The sequence below is a fragment of the Vicugna pacos genome, chromosome 28 (genome assembly GCF_048564905.1).
Source record: "Vicugna pacos chromosome 28, VicPac4, whole genome shotgun sequence".
Taxonomy (NCBI): Eukaryota; Metazoa; Chordata; class Mammalia; order Artiodactyla; family Camelidae; genus Vicugna; species Vicugna pacos.
Window position 1 is genome coordinate 8,087,623 of NC_133014.1, and position 21,185 is coordinate 8,108,807.

Genomic DNA, 21,185 nt, shown 5'->3' on the forward strand with positions numbered 1-21,185 from the left:
GCAACAGAGAATAGCATGATGGTTGCCAGCAGCTGGGGGAGTGGGAGAAATGGGGAGATGTTGGTCAAAGGGTATAAGAAATAAAACAAAATATACTGGGCAGTTTATTTTATCTAGAAGTGTTGTCCTTCAAAAAAGGCATCTTGGGAACACCATGACCCCATTCTAGCCATGCCATCATGACACTCCATTTTGGGAACTTGCTTTTTTCAAAGCCTTCAAGGTAAATTAAGGACAACAGCTGCCTAGTGTTAAAACTTATTTTGTTTCCATAATCGGTATCTGCCATCTTGGCTCACCCAGCTTTCGCTCTGAATAACTGTGACCATGGCTGCTTCGGAACCTTTTGGAAATTGTCAAGAAAAAATTAGCAGATGTGAGAAAAGATTTTTAGTTATTTTTAAACAGGAAGTCCCATCAATCATATCCCTCTTCCAAGGATTAAGAGTCATCTACATGTGATACTTTTCAAAGACTGGCTCAAGGACCCAGGAGGTAATTTCCAAGAGAGATTAAAAAACTGGCCACCCCTACTAGGATAGCTGTTGCTGAAAAAAAGAAAAAACAAAACCAAAAAGTTAACAAGTGTTGGCAAGGATGTGGAGAAACTGGAACTCTTGTGCACTGATGGTGGGAATGTAAAATGGTGCAGCTGCTGTGGAAAACAGTATCAAAATAGTAACAATAGAATTATATGATCCATCAATTCCACTGCTGGGTATATACTCACAAAAAGGGACCCAAACGGATCTGTACACTGATGTTCATAGAAGCATTATTCACAATAGCCAAGAGGTAAAAGAAACCCAAGTGTTCATTGACAGACAAGTGGATAAACAAAATATGGCAAAATCATGCAATGGAATACTGTTTAGCCTTAAAAAGGGAGGAAATTCTGGCACTTGCTATAACATGGATAAACGTTAAGCCAAGTGAAATAAGCTCATCACGAGATGACAAACACTATGATTTCATGTATACAAGGTCCCTAGTCAAAATCATAGAGCTAGAACATAACATGGTGGTTGCCAAGGGCAGGGTGTGGGGGGGAGAGGGGATGGGATGCAGAGTTCACAGGTGCAGAGTCTCAATTTGGGAAGAAGTTCTGGAGGTGAATGGTGGTGATGATTGTATAACAGTGTGAATGTATTTAATGCCATTGATCTGCATGCATTAAAATGGTAAATTTTATGTTTTGTTTATTTGACTACAAATTTTTAAAAAAATGGCCTGACTAGTAGCCATAGCATTGGCAAAATTCTTCCCAGGAGACCACCAACAAGATGATCCTGAAATGTTAAGGCCAGCACCTGTGTGGATGTCTAAGTTCTGTGAGGCCAGGTTCTCGGAGATTCATCTTGAAATCACACTGCAGGGTTGTAATCACCAGCCTTGTTCTTTGAAGTCTAAAGTCTTATCCACCACACTACCATCAACTATCCCTCAAATTGCTATCTCCCTCCAGAGCAGACCGAGTTGATACATATACTACTTCCTTCTCAGAGGTTTTTCTCTATCTCCCATGTATTAGGATTGGTCCCAGTCCAGTCTACAAGCTATAAACTGTCAGAAAGAAGAGAAACAAGGAAGGAGGCGTGGGAAGAGAATTTTTCAGGTGCACCAGAGGTACCCAAAGAGTAAGGCAGAGGAGGGGCTACCTACCCACCTGAAGGACACTGGGAAGACGATCTTGGGAGGAACCCAGGAAGAAGAGAATCTAAGACCAAGAGCAGCGCACATCTGGCCCTCAGTAGGGGGTTGGTCACCTAAGTTATGGACAACCTGAAGGATTACACTGGAGGCAGGCAATAATGAAACAGAGGTGCCCTTGTCATGCAAAGATGCAAATAATGTATTAAATGGAAAAAATTTGCAAACCAGAATGTATGGTACAGCTTCATTTCTATTTTTAAGACTGAATGCATGGGATGACTGGAAACCTTTGATTCAATCTCTTAATCGTTGCTTCAGGGAAATGTATGCCAGTGGAATCCTCACTTCCTCCACATTAAACAATCTTTTCTCAACTGTCATAAATAATGAGAAACAAAGCTTTTTATTTTGAGGAGAAAGAATCAACATAGCAGAGAAAACACTCTAGAAAGATATATATCAAAGTATAAATGATTATTTTTGAACTGAGGGACTATAGATGGTTTTTTATATCCCTTTTGCTTTTAATTCCTAAATTCTATTAACCATGCATTAACTTCTGGAATAAGAAGAAAACCACTTAAGTTGTCATGATTAGAATAAATATGAGCTGGGATTTTGATCCTGGAAAAGGAAAAGCCTTTATTTACATAAACAAAGCATACGCTGCTGGGCCACCCTATTTACTCTCCAGAATGACGGAAGTTGACCAAGTTCAAGATATTCCACAAGGAAATGTCCCCTCATGGGATGGGGGAGCAGGGTAGATGCGATCTGATGTGAAAGCTCTTAGCCACGCCCTCCCCACCAGGCACCCTCCCTCTGCTTGGCCCAGCCCACTCTGTGGGAAGGGGAGGGGTGGCCGAGCTCTTGATACCGGCTGGTGGGCTGGTGGACCGTCTCCATCAGCTGGCTTGGAAAGGCACTGCTAAATGGCTTTCTTTTGCCCCATCTCATGACCAAGAGAGTTAAATTAAGTCCCCTATGCATAACTTTAGGCTACAGAATTGGTTAAATAACATGACAAATGGGCCAACACTGCGGGGAGCCAGGCACTGTACCTTTGTGACCTTTGTGACCTTTGTGGGCTCTTCAGAAGCAGCTGGATCCACTTCAGGGAAGAGACAGCTGAGCACCCTCTCCCTGCTCGCTCTCTGTGTCTAGCTAGGCCCACCAGTTCGCTTGATCAGGTATTGTCCCCTTGGCCCTGTTCTTGCTGGTTCCCTGAGGCCTCAGGTTTTGTTTTAAGCCGTTCAGACATTTTTTTTTTCTTTAACTGGAGGTACTGGGGATTGATCCCAGGACCTTGTGCATGCTAAGCATGTGCTCTACCACTGAGCTGTACTCTGCCCCCAGGGCTCGCTTCTATTCTGCCCCGAGTGTGTCTCATAGAACATGAAGAACGGGAGGAACTCTGGAGTCAGCACCGAACAGGTGTCTGATAAGGACCAGGAGGCCCCCGAGTTTTAGCAATGCAGGGGCAGAAAATGGAGAGGCTGATGAGAAAAGGCTGTTGTCATCCAAACAGCTCCCACTGGCCCTCAGGAGTAACAAACCTCCACGACTCTCTGCGTTCTCGTCCCAAGCCTGAGCATGCTTTTTGAAGACACAATGGCATCTGTCCCCCGGGATAAGGAAGGACACACAGACACGGTGAATGCTGAATGCCTGCTTTCCCAGCCTCAGGATCTGACCAGAAGGGACCGACAGAGCGCGTGACATACAAGGGCTTAATGGGTTCAGGGGCACAGCTCCTTCTAAGGGAAAAATAGTAGTGGCCAAGCGAGATTATGAGAAGTGATTCATCTCATGCAATGTCAGAGGCGGCGCTGAATCTTGAAGTTTTCATCAATGACTTAACATCTGTGCTGTCGGGAAGGCAATGTGAGGCCGCGTGACGTGGAGTAAGGGGAGGAATGTCCAACAGCATGGGAATTATAATTTCCTTGGAGGCACACTCCTAAATCCAAATAGCTTGATGGAAAATTAACTGCTCAAGGAAAGATAATGAGAGATGAATATTTTGTGTAACAGAAACTGAGAGCTGGCCGCAGACCCAGACAAACCTCATGTGAGCCCCGGGAGGGGGTCTCCTCTCCAGGACTCTCATGCCCAGCCCTGGCCCCAAGGCCACACAGTTACCGGCACACATCAGCAGACGAACACGCCTGCCTTCAGGATCTCACTGCCCAACAGCCTCCTATAGATGCCCGGTGACTTTTCCGGAGCACAGAGGAAATGATTCGTCCAGTCTGGCCTTGCTTTGACCACACTTAGAAGGTGGCTCATTTCTTCAAGAAATCAAACTCCCTCTAAGGCGAATCTTCTTAAGGAGAGAACTTGAAGGTAATTTGCCCAAGTCTTGCTCTGCCAAGAAGGAAGGGAGAATGGATTCCAGCTCTGCTGGGAGGGATTCCCAGCCCGCTACACGGCACCAGCCACGTGGATTCAGCCCAGGCCTGCCAGGGGCGCCCTGCCCATAGAAGCATGTGGTCCCCACCTGCGGGTGGTTGAGTAACACCTGGTAGAGGCACTTCCCTTCACTGGAGAAAACCAGAAGCCAGAGCATGAAGCCCACCAGGAGTGTTTCCCCTGAAGGGTCCAGAGGCCACAGCCTTCTGACGTGACCAGGACCTCGGGGTGCAGGAGGTAGTCAGGGAGGAGCTTGGGCTGTGAATCTCCAGCCTGGTGAGGAGGGAGGAGGCCAAAATGGGGGAAAATTCCTTCTGGTCCACTCGCTTCTTGGAGTTAGGAGAAATTACATGTGTTTTCTCTAAATGGACAAAGTTATAGACACATTAGGGAATATTTTCGTTTAGAACAGACATCTCTGATGCCATGAACCGTAGAAGAGCTCATGGACTTTCCTGAAGGTGAGGCAAGAGCAAGCATTCCCCTCCACCCTCTCAGGAGCTGTTAGAGAACGCGGTCACCAGGTTGCTAGGGAAGGAGAAAACTGCAACAGCCTCACTTCATTTCACACCACAAATACTGTGATACTAAAATTCTCTCCTTTAAGAATTAGTTCTTTCGCATTTAGCGAAACAGGTAACATATTTTACAAGCCAACCTTGCTATAAGTCTTGAAGAATCATTTAAGTGTCAAAATTTTGAACTGAAAATGAAAATTTGCATCAGCTGTGGCCATATTCTGCCATTTTGAACCCCTTCCCCTTCCAAATACTTTCCTTCCTGCCTTCACTGTGTACCACCCTCTTTAGGAACCAGGAGAGATTCAAACAGTTACTAATTTGGGAAGTGAGGGGCTGCAGAGACAGAGGGAAAGCAGTCAAGCAAGAAAAGTGATGATAACGCAAACAACAGTTTAGTGACAAAACCGAGAACTAGTTCTTCCTCAAGGGATAAAAATAACAATCTGACACAGATCTTTGAGTTGTTCTGCAAACAGTAAGACCACCCCCTCCACTGACCCAGGGGGAGGGTGGTGACTACATGCCGACCACCTGCACGGAGACCCCAGACTGGTTGGAACTTGAAGGCTGATGATCAAGATTCCTGAAACACCACCATGTTACCTCACCACCAACAATCAGAAGAAAGTCCACGAGCTGATCATGCACTATGCAGCCCCCACCTCAAAGGCTGCCATTTAAAACCCTTCCCTGAAAGCCATCGGGGAGTTCGGGTGTTTTGAACGTTAGCTACCTATTCTCCTTGCTCAGTGCCCTGCAATAAATGTACTTTCCTTCACCACAACCGGGTGTCAGTAGATTGGCTTTGCTGCACGCAGGCCAACGGACCCAAGTTCGATTTGGTAGCAGAAAGGAGATGAATCCCACTGTGTGTCAAGCACCTGCTTTACGCCAGGCATGGCAATGGCCGTCTCCAGTGCTCACACCACCCTAACCTCACGATGAAGAACAACTTCTGAGGTGATGAGCAACCTGCCAGGGACACATAAGTGAGTGAGCGTGGGGCTGGGACAAGAGCCCAGGTCTTAGTTTCCGACGCCTCTTCCACTGCAGTCGTCAACCATGGTGGCACACTGCAACCACTCGGGGAGCTTTAAACAACCTGACCCCAGGTCCCACTCTCAGACTGTGATCCTGAGGCAAGAGCACAGGAGCAGTCTGGGTTGGAGATGGAGATAAGAGGTCCTCAGTGTCAACGGAGTCATGAAGCATTGGGTGAGGGTCAAATCAGGCAAGGAGGATGTCCAGAGAGAGAACCAGCCTCAAGAGGCGGGGCTTAGAGAAGGAGGGCGTGGCCGATAGGCAGGTCAGCATGAGTGGAGATGATTGGTGTGAGTGTGTGAGGTGCTGAGCGGTCCTTGTGGAAGCAGTTTCTGCAGGGGGCAGGGTGACACACCCCATGCTTAGGGAGTCAGCAGGAGGTGAGACAGCTGAGCTGACAGGCTGTGAGTCTGCACGCAGAGCCGGGCGGTGAAGGCAAAGGCAGTGCTGGACTGCACTGCAGAGCCCAGCGATGTCTACTTATTTAGGATGTGTGTGCACACATGCGTGCACAGATGTAATAGGGGAGGCAACTGTGGGTTTTCACTGAGGTGAAGGCATTGGGGGAGAGGAGCTAAGGTGAGAGAGGAGGAGAGTCCAGGACACGGGCAGAGGGGACGGACCTGGTGGACAGATCAGACTTGGACGAGAGGAGGGACTTTGACACTGCGGGGATGATACAGGCTTGCACAAGCCCAGGGGTGGGGAAAGAAGCTCAGGGAGAGAATGTCTGGTGGTTCCTGTTTATGAAGTATGAGGTGAGGCCATTTGGAGATGGATGTTGGCACCCGAAGATGGCACGCAAATTCCAGGTGAAGTTGGAAGGTGTTTCCTGGATCCCTTTCCCCAGCTCATTCTCAAAACCCACCTCCACCTCCAAGGTCTGGGCTCCGGATTCCAACTTTGATGCCCCTCGTTGGCCCCAGGGACCTGGGGTTTTGCCTGCTCTCCAGGCCTCAGCTTTTTCTTACTGATTTTGCTTTAATCCACCTTTCCAGATTTTAGCAATCCTGCTGCCTCAGATGAGAATGTGTTCACCCTGCTGTCGCCCCTGGAGACCCACCCCATCCCCTGCCACTCACCTGGGCACAGGCAAGCCAGGGCCAGCACCTCACTCTCACCCTGAAAAGGGAGAGGTGACAGGTGACTGGTCCCAACTGCAACTTAATCTACCTCGTACCTTACGGTGAGACTTCATTATTTGAATCCTTACAAATAAAAGGAAAATAAATCCGTCAGATTTGTGGCAGGATTGAACACCTTTTGGAAGGGTCAGTAAAATATATAATGTTGAATCTGAGATCAGAACCAGACAGACAAATAGCCAGCAGGTATAAGGCGTGACGCTGAAGGCAGGAACAATCGTCACGGAGCTGCATTTTAAGCAGGAGGTCCCCCAACCTTGCTTTTCTCCCCAGGTGTTTAGAGATCATGGATCTCAACTCAGAAACAGAGTAAAGGTGCAAAGATATAAATAAAATTCAGAAAGTAAAAAAGTTGGGTCCACTTACACTTTTGAATCTTCCAGAATTGGAGGTGATTTTATTTGAGAGCAAGAGAGAGCATATTTGTTTTGGCTGATCTTGATAAGTGCACTCCGAGGGCAAAATTCCTGTAAAAATACCAAAAGTGTTCATTCAAATTTAAATCAGAAATGTCCACAATTCAGATGTAATTTTATTCTAGCTCAACCCATTAGAACAGCTACTAGGCCATTATCCTGTTCCAGGCGGTACTTAAAGGGCAGTTTAAATGCTTGATAATTTTACACGGAATAAAAGTCGTCATTTGGTCCTCTCTGTCATTTTCCCATATCCTGGATTATTTGCCAAGTCCGCCCACATAAGATGTGTGTGTACACGTGTGTGTGCACACACAAACACTCCTTCATGTACCCACCTTCCCGTCTATCTTAATTTCAGCCTTGGCCATCTCTTTCCTAGACTTATAAACTGTCACCGCCATCCCTTGCTGGATGTCCCACCATCAGCCCAAGTCTCCCAGAATTTCTATCGGAATTGTGCTCAGTGTTCCTCCCTGAGACCATGCCATCTGGTCCAGGGCCCCACTGCCCTGTGGGTAACTTCCAAGGTCCTTTCTGGGCTCTGAGGCTCTTTGTCAGGGATGCTGGGTCCCTTGCTTCATCTCTCCCCACATCTGGGATCTGCCCATGGCCCCGTCCCTTTTAACGTCCCTTGTTCTGCTTTCTCCTCTCTTGCCTGGTCTACATCCTCAGAGCAGGGCCACCGGGCTGAGATGTTCCCACCCGCTGCCCTTCCAGGCTGCTTCTTCGCTGCCATCCAAACAGCTCCAGGAAAGCCCGTTGTCTCTCAGGGAATTTTCCTGGGTTGATAAGAAGACGCCCTTTCCCTGTCTTGTTCTGTTAGATTAGATACTGCGCTCCTGGGGCCACTGGCTCCGATGGTCTCCACTCATCCACCCTAAAATTCAACCCTTCATCCTAAAATCCACTCACCATGACCGCTTCCCTGATGGCCATGCCTCGCGCTACAGTCAACAACTGACTGGATAGTATTTAAATACAGGCAGCTGAGCACAGACATTCAGGGTGCAGGCGACTGAATCAGACTGCCTGGGCTCAGATACCCGTCCCACCACTTAGCCTGGGTGTGGTGCACCTCTCTGCTTCGGGTTTCTTATCTGAGGATGGGGATAATAGTACAGACCTTTTAAGCTTTATTTCTTCCCCCTTAACAGAGGCGCTGGGAACTGAACCCAGGACCTTGTGTCTGCCCAGCACGCGCTCTACCGCTGAGCTGCACCCCCACCCCCCACCTGACAGTGTTGTGAGCGTTCAGCTGTTCACCGTGGGAGGCACTCAGGTTAGTATTTGTGCTGGGTAAGAAGTGTGTAACACAGTGAACACCAGTTTGGTTCGCTGCTCGGTGCTGCCAATGCATTTTTCAGGCATATTAAGTGGACCATCAAAATGGAAACATCATTCATTCAAGTACTTTATAAAGCAGTTGTGAGAACTTGCTCTTCGTCAGGAGCTGTGCCAGGGATGCACAGACAACTAGGACGCAGTCCCCGCCTTTAAGGAGTGGGGTGATCGGAGAGGCAGCCAACGTGGGAGGAAGGCAGGACAGTGTGCGGGGGAGCCTGAGGGCCTCGGCAGAAGTCGGGCAGAGTCTTGGGGTGGCAGGAGCTCTTATGGAAAGAAGATGGGGAGGCGGTTCAGGAAGAGGTAACACCCAGGGGCTTGAAAAAGCCCCGTGTTCATGGAGCAGTGAGCCTTCCACAGAGCTGGAAGCCAAGCTCACAGGGCAAGCTGGGCTTGGGCTGGGGTCACATTGGGCTTTCCCTTGAGTTTTCTGAGAAGTGAGTTTGGGGGCGGGGAGGGTACATCAGGCAGGCAAGTGATATCATCAGATTAGTAAACTGATAAAGATTGTTTTCTCGAATTTCAGGGAAAATACACAGGGAAGGACAGCAGACTCAGCCACAGTAGTTGAGTCTTATCTCTAAAATGGGTTAGTAAAATTTCCTCTCGGGATCCTTGAGTCCCTAGCTCCTGGTCCAGCTTCCTGCTTCCCTTACAGCATGCTCGGTCTCAGCCTCTAGCAGAACGGGAGGATCTGTAACAGCACCATCATTCTCTGAGGGCAGGTCCAGGTCACGTCTCAGCCCTCCCTGGGCCCCCTCTACAGCCCTGCTCCTCTGCCTGCCACCCTGGCACCTGCCCTCTCTTATCTCAAGGTTCTGCTCATCTAGCTCCCTTTGTCCCCAGGATGCTGTCCAAACCCCTGCTCGTGGGGGTCACAGCCTTCTCAACTGAAGGCTGAGAGAGGGAGTGTTGCAGTAAGAACCCTGGGAGGCTGTGGCCGAGGCCAGGATGGGAGCGAGCCTCCCCAGCCATCGGATGTGGAATGAGAGCCCCAAAGACCGTCTGAAGGATGAAGGTGTGCTAGGAGGCCATGGCGACCTTAGTGAGGGCAGATTCTGTGTTGCACAGTGGACAGATGTCTAACCACAGGGAGTGGATGTCGGGGTGGTGGTGGATAGATACAGCTGAGAAATCACTTTCAAGACTTCCGGCAGTGCCAGGAAAGAGAGAAGCATTGCCCACAAGAAAGGCGGGGTAAAAGAAGCTACTTTCTGCTTACAGAGAAAGTTCTTTTCTAAATGAAAGTCTACTTACTCTCCGGTTGTTACACTTTAAAACTGTGTAGAATTTATCTTCAGCTGCATCCTGGTTTGGAAGGGCTATGACAATGGCGGGGACATAGAAATCAAATCCTTTGGGTACCACAATTTTGGCAAACACGTAATCACCAACCTGTAGATGAGAACATAATTCATAGCAAATATTTTGCTTACAGATGCTATAGACAATATCAATATAAGCTTGTTTTACATCCCCCAAGATGATTAGCAAGTACTAATGCTAGAATTCAAATATTTCTTTTTTCTCAATTGGAAAGAGTCACTAGTTCCAAAATTCTCTGGGCTCACTGGGCCACAGCTAGAAACTTGTGATCAGTTTGGCAAAGCCTCATTTTTAGCAGGACTTCACCTGACATAGGTCCCAGGGACAGCTAGCAAGATGGCAAGGGGTCTGGAAACCATATCCTACAAAGACTGGTTGAAGGAACCTGGAACGTTTAGAGCCAGGCTGGGACCTGGGGCCTGGGGCCCTTTGCTGCAGTGCTTGCACCTGGACAAATGTCTCCTTGAGCAACAGAATACGAAGAAACTATAAGGGGACAAAAGTAACTGTGTGCATGTGAAGTTGGGGTGAGTTATGAGTAATAAGATATAATAAGAACAAAAACCTAACTGCCACTTCTGAGGTGCGGGAAGCAAAAGCAGGGCACTGCCACACAGCACCACCAAGGGGGTGGGCAGACTACCTGAGCCACCCCTCTGACCTGACCCCTTGACCTGCTCCTACCCTCACCCCATTTTAGGAACAAGCTGGCCCCTCCAAACCCCCCAGGGAGTGAGCAAGGGCACTGTAACTTTTTTTTTGCTGCAGCACAAGTCCCAGTAAGGCCTTGCCTGAATTCCTCCTCTGGCCTCTTACCGATTTCTACTGATTAAAGGGTCCAGGAACCCGGGTCAGTAACAGTTTCACATGAGGACCACAGAGAGAATGAACAGCGCCCTACACGTCTGAAGGGTGATCAGGGCAGAGGAAAGGATGAGGTTTGTTTAATGTGGCTCTGAAGCGCATACATGGGGAAAAGTCACAAAGAGAGAAGTTCCAGCAGAAAGCAAATCTCGTGAAGGGGCACACAGGGCTGCTGGGCATCTGTCAGGTGGAGGGGATTAACGGTCAGGGGCAAAGTGCACTGATGTGTGCCTCAAGTCTGCCCAGGGGAGGCAGGGACAGACACCAATGTGGAATCCTGTGAGTGCTCCCAGGGTGCTCTTTGCCCTGGCTCCCAGTATCCAAGAAACAGCAGCAGTGGAGATGGGGGAGGGCTTTCTCTACTCTCTGGCCTTGGTGCTGGGATGAGGATAGCACAAGGGGACAGGCTAGACACAGCACCGTTCTGACGAATTTATAAGCAGATGAGAACACATCAGCCTGGCTCACCCCTCAGATGTATGTTCTGGGCATCAAGGTCTGGCATCAGCTGATTACAATGTCAAGGAAAGTGCTACCTCTGCTCTTTTTTTTTTTTTTCTTAATTGAAGTATAGTCAGTTTACAGTTTCTCTCTCCTCTTGTTATTAAATCTGTTTTAGTATCATCTTCTGCAGTTCACGAGCACCAGCAGTCATAGCAAATCCCTCCCCCAAACTGTCTAGTGTCTGTTAAGTGACAAGGGCCTCAAGGGGCAATGCAAACAGGTCTGTGCTGTCCTGAGCTCCTTAACAGGGTGTTAGCAGATCAGGGTCAGGAGCAAAGAAAATGCTAAGCAAGAGGTCATAGGAACAGGGGCCACTGTTATCCAGAGCTTTGGGAATTGGTGAAAAGGGGCCCGGGAAGAGATGACTGGAGCAGGTACCTGGAGCAGTGGGCAGGGCATGGCGCCCCCTACAGGCGTGATGAATGAGATGGGCACGACCTTGGTGTCTCCATACCGGAAGCCCACGAGCGCAAGGGTGGGGCTCACACACTTCTTCACAACCCCTGTAAGGAGTCAGATTTAAAATAAAATATAAAGACAATGCCTATTCCCTTAGGCTTGCCGCAGCCTGTTGACTTCACTGAGCTGTAACACTTTGCCTGTTTCAATCAGTGTGCCTGCCACTTGATTTCTCCACCAGATAACACTGGATCCTGTGGGATGCCTGCTCAGTCAGAGTGGTCTGGAGCTGAGCTAGGAAGCTGAGAGAACACAGGAAGCCCGTTCAACCAGCATCACCAGCACCGTCCTGATGGGAACATTGTTCCCAGAAATATTCTCTCCCCAGACACTTCCTAGCATCCGATTCTCTTGTTTGTTTCTTTTAGCCGTATTTCCTTCTGTAACACTTGGAGATAGAAAACCGTTATTGTTAAGTTGTGAACGTGAAAGGAAATATGAATTCCCCTCATCAACTTTTCAGCTAATATTACACACCCAAAGGCTTCCCTAAAATATACAATCAGTAAAGGAAGGGAAAAAAAGCAGCAAGTTTTCTTGTCTTTTAGTTATATACAGAGAGAGTATTCTAACAGGAAAAGAAAATACTGGTGTTAAGGTGCACGTATTTTGTCATTTATCCTAGTTGAAATTTCTTTTCCCATTAAAAAGGGATTATAAGCATTAGAGGGAAGTTTTGACATGACATTTCCCTGGCAGTGACAGCTGCACTTGGACCCCCTAGTCCGAGACAGAAATGTGTTCGACCCCACTGGGCTCCCAAGGTGTGAGTGCCTGGCACCCCTGCTCCAGCTCCCATGCTGGCCTTGACAAATCCTGTGTCCTTTCATGTGGCAAAGAAATAGCTGCTGATTTTCGATTCTCAAGTTCACGTGTCTTGTTTTAAATGGCCAAAGAAAGGAAAAAAAAATTTTTTTAATGTCAGTATCATGACAGATGATAGGAAAGGCTAGAAAATGATTCTAGATTAAAGATGACGAAACAGACACGGTAACAAAATTTTAATAACGATTCTGAATTGAGACCTTGTAAGAGAGAAAAAATGCTATAAAGGCTATTATTGGGACAATTAAGATAATTGGAATATATAGTTAAAAGAGTATATAATAATATTAAATTTCCTGAATTTGATAACTCAACTGTGGTTTTATTAAGAGAATAGCCTTGTTCCTGAGAAATACACACTGATGGATTAACGGGCAAAGGGGCATGATGACATTACCTAATCTCAAATAGTTCAGAAAAAATAATGTATGTTTTATGGGTAGAGCGAAGGAGACAGAGAGAGAGAGAATAGAAAAATAAAATAATAACGGTGGTAAATAAATGTGACAAAATGTTAAAAACTGGTAAATCTGGGCAAAGAGTATTTGGGCGTTTATTATTCTTGCACATTTTCCGTAAGTTTAAAATTATTTTTTATAAAAAAAACGCTATAAGGGTAAAATAGAGTTGAAATTCCCAATTAAAGAAAAGATTCATTGACTTCGGTGCAAAGGGAGGAGGACTGCGGGGAGGGGAACAAAAATTAAGGACATCCAGTTACCCAGCCTCATCATTTAATTCGGCAGAGTCAGTATTTACTAACAAGCCACTAATCAAAATAACTGAGTATAGGACTAAATCCAAATGTTTATTACCTTTAAAATGATTTATTTGAGCCGCAAATTAAAAATTCCCAAATGGCCAAACCCCATGGAGCTGTTAGGAGTGCGTGTCCCCTGCTTCTAGCTGCATACTTAAAATCACCGGGGCAATGATCACTGCCCACGTGGCCTCAGGTACCACCGGTGGCTAAGTGTGAGCCCCGTTTCCCAGATTCCCTGGGTGAGCGGCGGTTACCCTTCTGCATTTTCTTATCATACAGGGAAGGTGCTAGGGAAAAGTTCGAGCAATACAACTTTTTTCTGGGACCTTGGCCAGCAAATTGATCCCAAGCCTTAATCCAGGCACATTGGGAACCCAGTGCTTTCATGTATTCCCATTCAACTGCCAAATTAGCCTTGGATCCCTCACTACGGCTCAGATTCAGAAAACCAAGCAGGGCTGGTCTCCTATGATCAGGCCCCAGAGAAATGGAAGGTGCTCAGGCCCTGCTCTTGAAAAGCAGAGTTTCATTATCTCACACATCCAGATCCGTATTTACTCCCATCCCATCAACTTCAAAGCACATTTACCCAGTTTCAAATAAAATATCCTAGTTGTCAGCTCTACACATGTGCCTGCAGGAAACCCAAACTCCTGTTGAAGTATTTTTCCTGCTTCAAAGGCAGATTTGATTTAATTATGCTTAATAAATAATTATTTTTAACTGGAGATTGACAGATAATGCCTACATGTAAGAGCAGCTATATTTCGAAGTATAATCTCTTGACAGCTCTTTCTCAGGGTTCCTTCTCTAAGCTTTCTTTTCCCAGTAGGCCTTTACCATGATTTCAATGACTTTTGTGTTGAGGTGTCAAAAATCTCTATCTCCAGACAGATTTCCTCTCCAGACTCTAGGACCATATCTCCAACAGCCTCTCTGAGAACTCCAGTGCCTCATGGTGCACCTACAGCTCATCATGTCCCAGACACACCTCGTTATCTTCCTGTCCACACCATCTCCGACAGGTGCCATCATTTACCTTATGGCCCAAGCCAGGGACCTAAGTGACATCCTAATCCACTGTATATACTCTTCACACATCAATGGGAGAGATTTTTTCGAAACTTCAAGTATGATTATGTTTCTTCCTGCTTTAAATGTGGCTCCGCAATAAAGTCCCAACTTCTTAACATGACCCATTATGAGCAGCCCCATACCCACCTTCTCTGAAGAGCTTTGTTACTGTCTACCCTTCCTTTGCATTCTAGGTCCCAGCCATAATCTATTTTATTTCTCCAGACATATGCTTTTCTTCACCTCTAGAGCTTCACACATATTATTTTCACTATCCATAGAGTTCTTGCTGAACTTCACCTGGCTGATTCCTTCGGGATCACTTGCCCCAGATGTCTTCGGCAAACCTCTTTGATCCAGCCACACTGGCTCCCGGGAAGAGGATGTCGTGGGCACTCCAGCCTCAGGACTTTGTACTGCTGTTCTATGTGCTTAGAGCTCTCTCCCCTAAAGAATCTCATGGCTTTCCTGTCCTTTTTCAAGTCCTTATTCATAGGCCACCTTCCCCGGAAGCTCTTCATTAGCCACCATATTTATTTATTTATTTATTATTTTTTTAAACATTTTTTTTATTGATTTATAATCATTTTACAATGTTGTGTCAAATTCCAGTGTTTAGCACAATTTTTCAGTCATTCATGGACATATACACGCTCATTGTCACATTTTTTTCTCTGTGAGTTATCATAACATTTTGTGTATATTTCCCTGTGCTATACAGTATAATCTTGTTTATCTATTCTACAATTTTGAAATCCCAGTCTAGCCACCATATTTAGAATTGCAACCTTCACCTTGACACTCTCAACTCCCTTTGTGGTTTGATTTTCCTCACAGCCCTGGATCTGAAACACTACATATTTTATTTATTTGGTTGGTTGTCTGTCTCCTTCACTAGCAAGTAAGCTCCACAAAGACAAGAATTTTCTCCTGTTTCCTCACTACAGTAGAATACTTAGTAATATTACACACATGGAACAATAGATATGTAGTAAAAATGTGTTTACTAAATGAGAGATTTAAAATAAACAAGTTTTTCTGGCTATTATTTCCCCACAAATATGAGGAGAAACCTCACCATCATTTCATTTTAGAAGTGGAATACCTTCGTACAGCCCATCAAGTGTCAGTGTTTTAGGGAAAGTGTCAGTGTTTTAGAGAAATTCTAATTCCTGATACCACATTACTTAACAAAGGAATCTTACAAAATAAAACATCTACCTGGAAAATAAAAGCCATTTTCATCACATCTTGCAATCACCTTCTGGCCTTTGAGTGGATCCAGTTTTTTGGATTTGATTTTCTTTGTTGGAGTTCCTTGACTTTTCTGTTGCTTAAAAAAAAAAAGATAAAACATTAATAATTGATAGAAAAAGTCAATGCAGACAGTGAAAACCACAGATACAGGATAGCTTGGGATTCTCTACTTGAATCGCACTGTTGAAGAATTATACAATGTGCACATACTATGTACTCACTCTGAGTACCTTCTATTCTATGCTGTTGGGAACAGGCTCTTAAAACTGAACTGATATGGGGACCACTGTCCATAGAAAGTAAGGCAGAATTTGCAGCCTAAATTCCATCAAGCTTTGTTAAAACAAACACAACAGTTCGTTCACAGAAACACAGCATCGCTTTCCTGGGATGGAAGGACATCAGTCAGGGCAGCTAGACACACCATCCCTTCAGTCACAAGGTTGACAGCACCTGTCCAGGAAGACGATATCCTGCTGCTTTTGAATCTTGCCGAAGACTTTAGAGACATACATACATGTATGTACAGCCCATGCCAGAGAACGCTCTCCACCCTGTTCCGTTCCTGCCACGTGCAATACAAGGATGCCACTGGGTTTTAAAAAGAATCCATAGAGGATAAGAGTCAGAGAATGAGAACAAGACATGCTAGCACTAAACCAATAAACCAGCACATCTCCAGGCTTAGGTGCATGCGGGTAGCTGCATGCCAGTTTCACTGAGGAAGTCAGGTGGGCAAGGACACCGGCAGTAAGGATGATGTCCACTGGGCCATTCGATTTTGCCTTGTCTCCAAAATTCAGAGAATCCAATTCACTTCTCTGCCAGATTCCATTACCAAGGGATGTAGATCACGATCCAAAATGGTGCCACCCTCCTTTCGTTTCATTACTTAGCTCCAAGGTCACGCTCTCAGGTGAAATCACTCAGTGTTTGTTACTTTCGAATTTTCCATTTAACAAACAACGTTTCCACATCAGGTACAGAATGCATTTGTATGACGTAACTAGAACTAGTCTTTGGCTTGGAATCTTGTTATAAAACCACTATATATTTTCCTGACCCAAATCACTGAACTCTGCTGCATGCAACCTCTCAACTGTACCAGGGGCGGCTCCAACGTGCTTGTCTGTCCATGTTTGTCCCTAAAGCCGAGGAAAGTCTGTGACCGCTGTAATAGGATAATACATGTGGGGGCAGGCATGTTCTGACCTTTTCTCTGGCTAGGATTGCTGATTATTAGACCAGAACATTTGCAAACTGTCTCTGTGAATAATTCAACTCTTCTTTAAAACCTTGATGAGGAGATCAGGGCCAGCCTGGAGCGTTTTCTGACCTTCACTGTCTCTCCCCTTATTCAGATTTGGAGGGGTTTTCTCTACCACAAGAGGATCCAGGGGCTGCCTCCCTTTTAGAAATGGGCCCTGGAAAGAAAATGAGAAAAAATCCTCACGGGAAAATGTAAATCAGGGGTGGCAAACTCCTGCCCAACCCATCTCGGCAGCAGAGTGAGGAGTAACCCACGGTATATAAAAATAGATTTAAGAAAAAAGTTCCTGTTGTATATAGCACAGGGAACTATGCTCAATATCTTGTAATAACCTTTAATGGAAAAAAAATATGAAAACAAGTACGTGCATGTATATGCATGACTGGAACATTGTGCTGTACACCAGACTGACACGCTGTAACTGACGGTACTTCAATTAAAAAAGAGAGAGAGAAATGAAAGGCTTAGAGCGCATTCCTTCCCAGGGTATTTGCATTTTATCAGGAGTCAAAACCTTAGGCCAAAGGATGAAGCTCCAAGTGGAATTTCCTGCCTCAGCCCCTCCTGTTTGAAGAGGAAGCTAAATCTCCTTGCAAGACCTCTCACAAGCACAGCACATTGGCACGGGGATCACGGGGACAATGAGGACACTGGGTGCGCCTAAGGCTTAAGGGGGAAGCTTTGGCCAGAAGGACGTGCAGAGAGAGTTATCATCCCCTTTAAGAAGCCTTGGGCATTTAGCGTTGCTTTAAAATCCAAAGCAGACTTGTTTTTGTGGAGTTGTTTTTCCCCTCCTCCTTGGGGAACGTCTGTCATCACTTCAGAAAACACAGTCTGATCAACACACGTCCCCCAAACTTCTACGTGGTTTCCAACTTCCCTCTGCAGGGGCTGCTTCCCGAGCAGAGCTGTCTAGTCTTACCCTCAACCCAGTGTGGTCCCTGGTGCTGTGCGAGTGGCCCATCAGGAAGCACGAGAAACAATCGCAGGATGAAGCCCTGAATTACCAGACGGTATTCCAGTCCCCAGCCCGGAGCAGCACTGGGCTATGGGGAGGAGGTAACCACCCTGAAAGCAAAAAGCTCCAATCCAGCCTTAACCAATAGCAACTCAAAGGGTTTTTGTGAAAGGGGGAACTTTTGGAGGGTGTTTGTTTTTCTCTTTTTGGTAGCAGCAAAGGACCCTAACCATAAATATGCATTATTATGCTGAATGAAGCGCTTGCTTCCCCGAGCTTGCAGAGCAAACTTGTAATATCTTCTCGGGGAATATTCCCTCACTGCTCTTTGAGGGATGAACCAAAGAGAGAAAAACTTGAAATGTTTTAAGTTATTTAAACCTGAGAATCACTACAGCTCTGCGATCTGTCATTCGGAGTTATCCCTACTCCAGAGGTGCACAATAGCCACACTCTGGAGCCACTTTTGTGTCACTGCCTGCAGTGTGGACCACCACCAACTGTCTACTATGGTTGTGTACAGACATCCTGCATGAGGCTATGGCATTAAATTAAAAAAAAAAAAGATGTTGGGCCTTTAAGAAAACTTTTCAAGAGATCTCTGTGCTGGTTACTTTGGTCACTCACCGGGTCCATTCTCCCCCAGCCCTGTCCGGCTCCACGCCCCAGGACCCCCAAGGACAACACGCCCCCATCTCCCTTGCTGGCTGACTTCCCGATAGGGTAAGCCAATGGGAGGCAGGAGTCCAGAGGGCAGCAGCAGGAGGAGACTGGGGTATTGGCTCCCTCCCTCCCTCCCTCCGTCTCTCTAGGAACACCTCCCTCTCCTGCTGGCGGGCTTCACTCTCACCGGCTGCAGTACCTGCACTTTTCCCCCCACCGTTCAAGTCTAGGGGTGACGACAACTTCCCACTATTCCCAGTGCAGGGGTGAAATCCCCTGGTGGCCGCCTCCATCTCTGCGAATAGTCCCTTCATTCATGTGTCTTCACTTGAAGCAACTGAATGGGATGCTGTTCCTGCCTGGACCCTACGGATAAGCCCTCCACACTCATTTCACCTACTCCAGACAGGGAGGTCAGTGACCATCCCCAAACCTGTTTAGAATAAAATTTAGCTAATGAATAAAGATAAGCCTCGTGGCAGGAGGGTGCTGGGGTCCACCCAGCTGAAATCTCCAGCCCAGAGAGTTGTCTTTAGCTTTAGAAGGAAAAGACAATCCGGTCGCAATCTTTGTCCCTAGAGCTGATTTCCACCCCCCTTCCACTCGTGAACATCAAGATACTAGACAGACACCTTTTTCAGATAATATTTAGAGTTGGTGGGAGTTTTTCCTCCCGTTGAATTTCTTTCAGTGGCTGGTGTTCCTGAGCTGGACCTTCTCTTAAATCCCTGCTAACTGTGGTGCAATCATGAGGTTGGCAGCATTTTCCCTCCAGCATCCTCACCCATCCCATCAGGGCACCTCTCTCTCTGAGATTTCAGTCCCCCCTGGTCACATGTCCTACATCCTCCCTCAGTCCCATTCCCAGATGTTAACTTATCACCGAGGTACTGGCTGAATGTGCAGGTGTCTCTTTTTTTTTTTTTCATGTTTTAAAACAATATTTAATTCAATGGAGCATTGCTTAAGATATAATGTTAAATAAGAAATGATATGAAATATACATACAGTTGATTCTAGTATCATTTAAAATATAAGTAAATTCAGTGATTATGCAGAATTGGATATAATCGATAGGCTTTCATTCTTTCCACCCTCAGTCCAAGTGTCATTCTCTGTGTGACGGCATTGCTGATACACAACCCAGACTGGCTAATTCTCCACCTTCTCCCCAGGGTGTCTCAAGTGTCCCTGGAGAACAGGTCACAGTCACCAGGGAGTTAATCTTCCTACCAGACCCAGGAATCAGCAGGAGAGACTGAAGTTTCTACTTGTGGGATGAGAAAGGCTGCCTAGTCAGAGAGGGTTGAGGTGTGATGCCTCCCTTGGCCCTTTAAAGAGGGGCTACTGAGAACTGTCAAATGATGAGCTACAGAGCAGGCATGACAATTGGCCCAAATATTATTCGGGAGCAAATATAACTGCTGATCCTGACTTTCATTTTATGCAACTCAAAGAAACTCCTAAGTCTCCCCAACTAAGTCACAACCCAAGATAATGTTTTCAAATCCAAGTGGTCCCTGATCGTCCCTTCTTCATTCTCCCCAGCCTCACCCCCATCCTCCCTCCCGCTATGCATTTTCCTAACCACTCTTCCTCCTGGATGCTTTTTCATGAAGTGGAGTGCTCAAGTCGCCATCCCTCAAGGCCACAGACTCCAGATTCCTTGCCAGTCACAACCTGGAGAAGTAACCACGTGCAGTTAGCTGTGTCAGTACATTTCCAAGGCCTTTTTTAGTGTTGCATACAGCTGCTTACAGCTTAACAAGATTTTCTGCCTCCAACATTTTTCAAGGCAGTCAAAGTTATGGGTGCAGAGATCCTGTTGGATCTTTCTGGGCCTGGATTGCTAGGATTTGCTCTGGAGAACAATCCTTATTGACAAAGGAAATGTTGAAGGACAACATTGCAGGGGCTGCCCTAGATCAGGCTCCTGGTGAGAACTAGGGAAGGTTAATTATAGTTCAGATGCCCTTGGTGACTTCCACCATATTGCAGCTCTGAGGGCTCAGGATTGGCCAACGATGCTGAAATCTCCCATCATGGCAACAATAGGGCGCGGGTGAAGGGAGCTTTCAAGGGGAATGTAAAATTTCAGAATTAAGATCTCTCCTTTCATTCTGTAGTCAGTAAGCTAAGTGCCCATCTCCAGGGATGCCACAAAGTCAGTGGATTATGGAAATAAGGGGGGAAATTAAGCATGGAATGTGTCCAGTGTAGGGTGCTGGGAAAAGCACGTGGATAATAGTTCTCTCCTATGTCTGATCTGGGGCCAGTAAAGGACTGCTAGTGAAAGCCGGAGCAGAAAGTCAGGATGCAGACTAGCCAGACACTGGCATGTGTAGTTACCTCTCCCCATCTCTGATCCTCATCAACAGAAAAATCACGAAGCTCTCCCAAACTCAGGAAGCAATGTAGCAGCTACGCTCGATGCCAACATGTGACAGAGGACAGTTATCAGAGAGCCACCAACATCCAGACTCCACAAGGTGCCCTGGAGTGGATCAGATCCCGTGACCACTCCCTTCTGAACATGCATGGGCATTTCTGATTGGGTCCCCTTCCAACCAACTTTGATTACCTTTGGCTACGTGCTATCAGTAAACTCTAGGGTGTCTTAATGAGAAATGGAAGGCTTCTTCCTCTCCAAATCACCATCCTTGATCAAAATCCTTGGTCTTTGCTAAGAG

At 46.4% G+C, this 21,185-nt stretch overlaps 1 protein-coding gene across 1 annotated transcript in view; it reads right to left on the bottom strand.

Annotated features, from left to right (window-relative positions):
* Nucleotides 1-21,185, bottom strand: part of LOC140689982 (von Willebrand factor A domain-containing protein 3B-like) — a 72,223-nt gene that overhangs the window by 1,656 nt on the left and 49,382 nt on the right. The window contains 4 exon segments of the mRNA XM_072951356.1: nt 7,139-7,239; nt 9,790-9,927; nt 11,605-11,729; nt 15,569-15,680. Coding sequence (XP_072807457.1) covers nt 7,139-7,239; nt 9,790-9,927; nt 11,605-11,729; nt 15,569-15,680 — 476 coding nt within the window.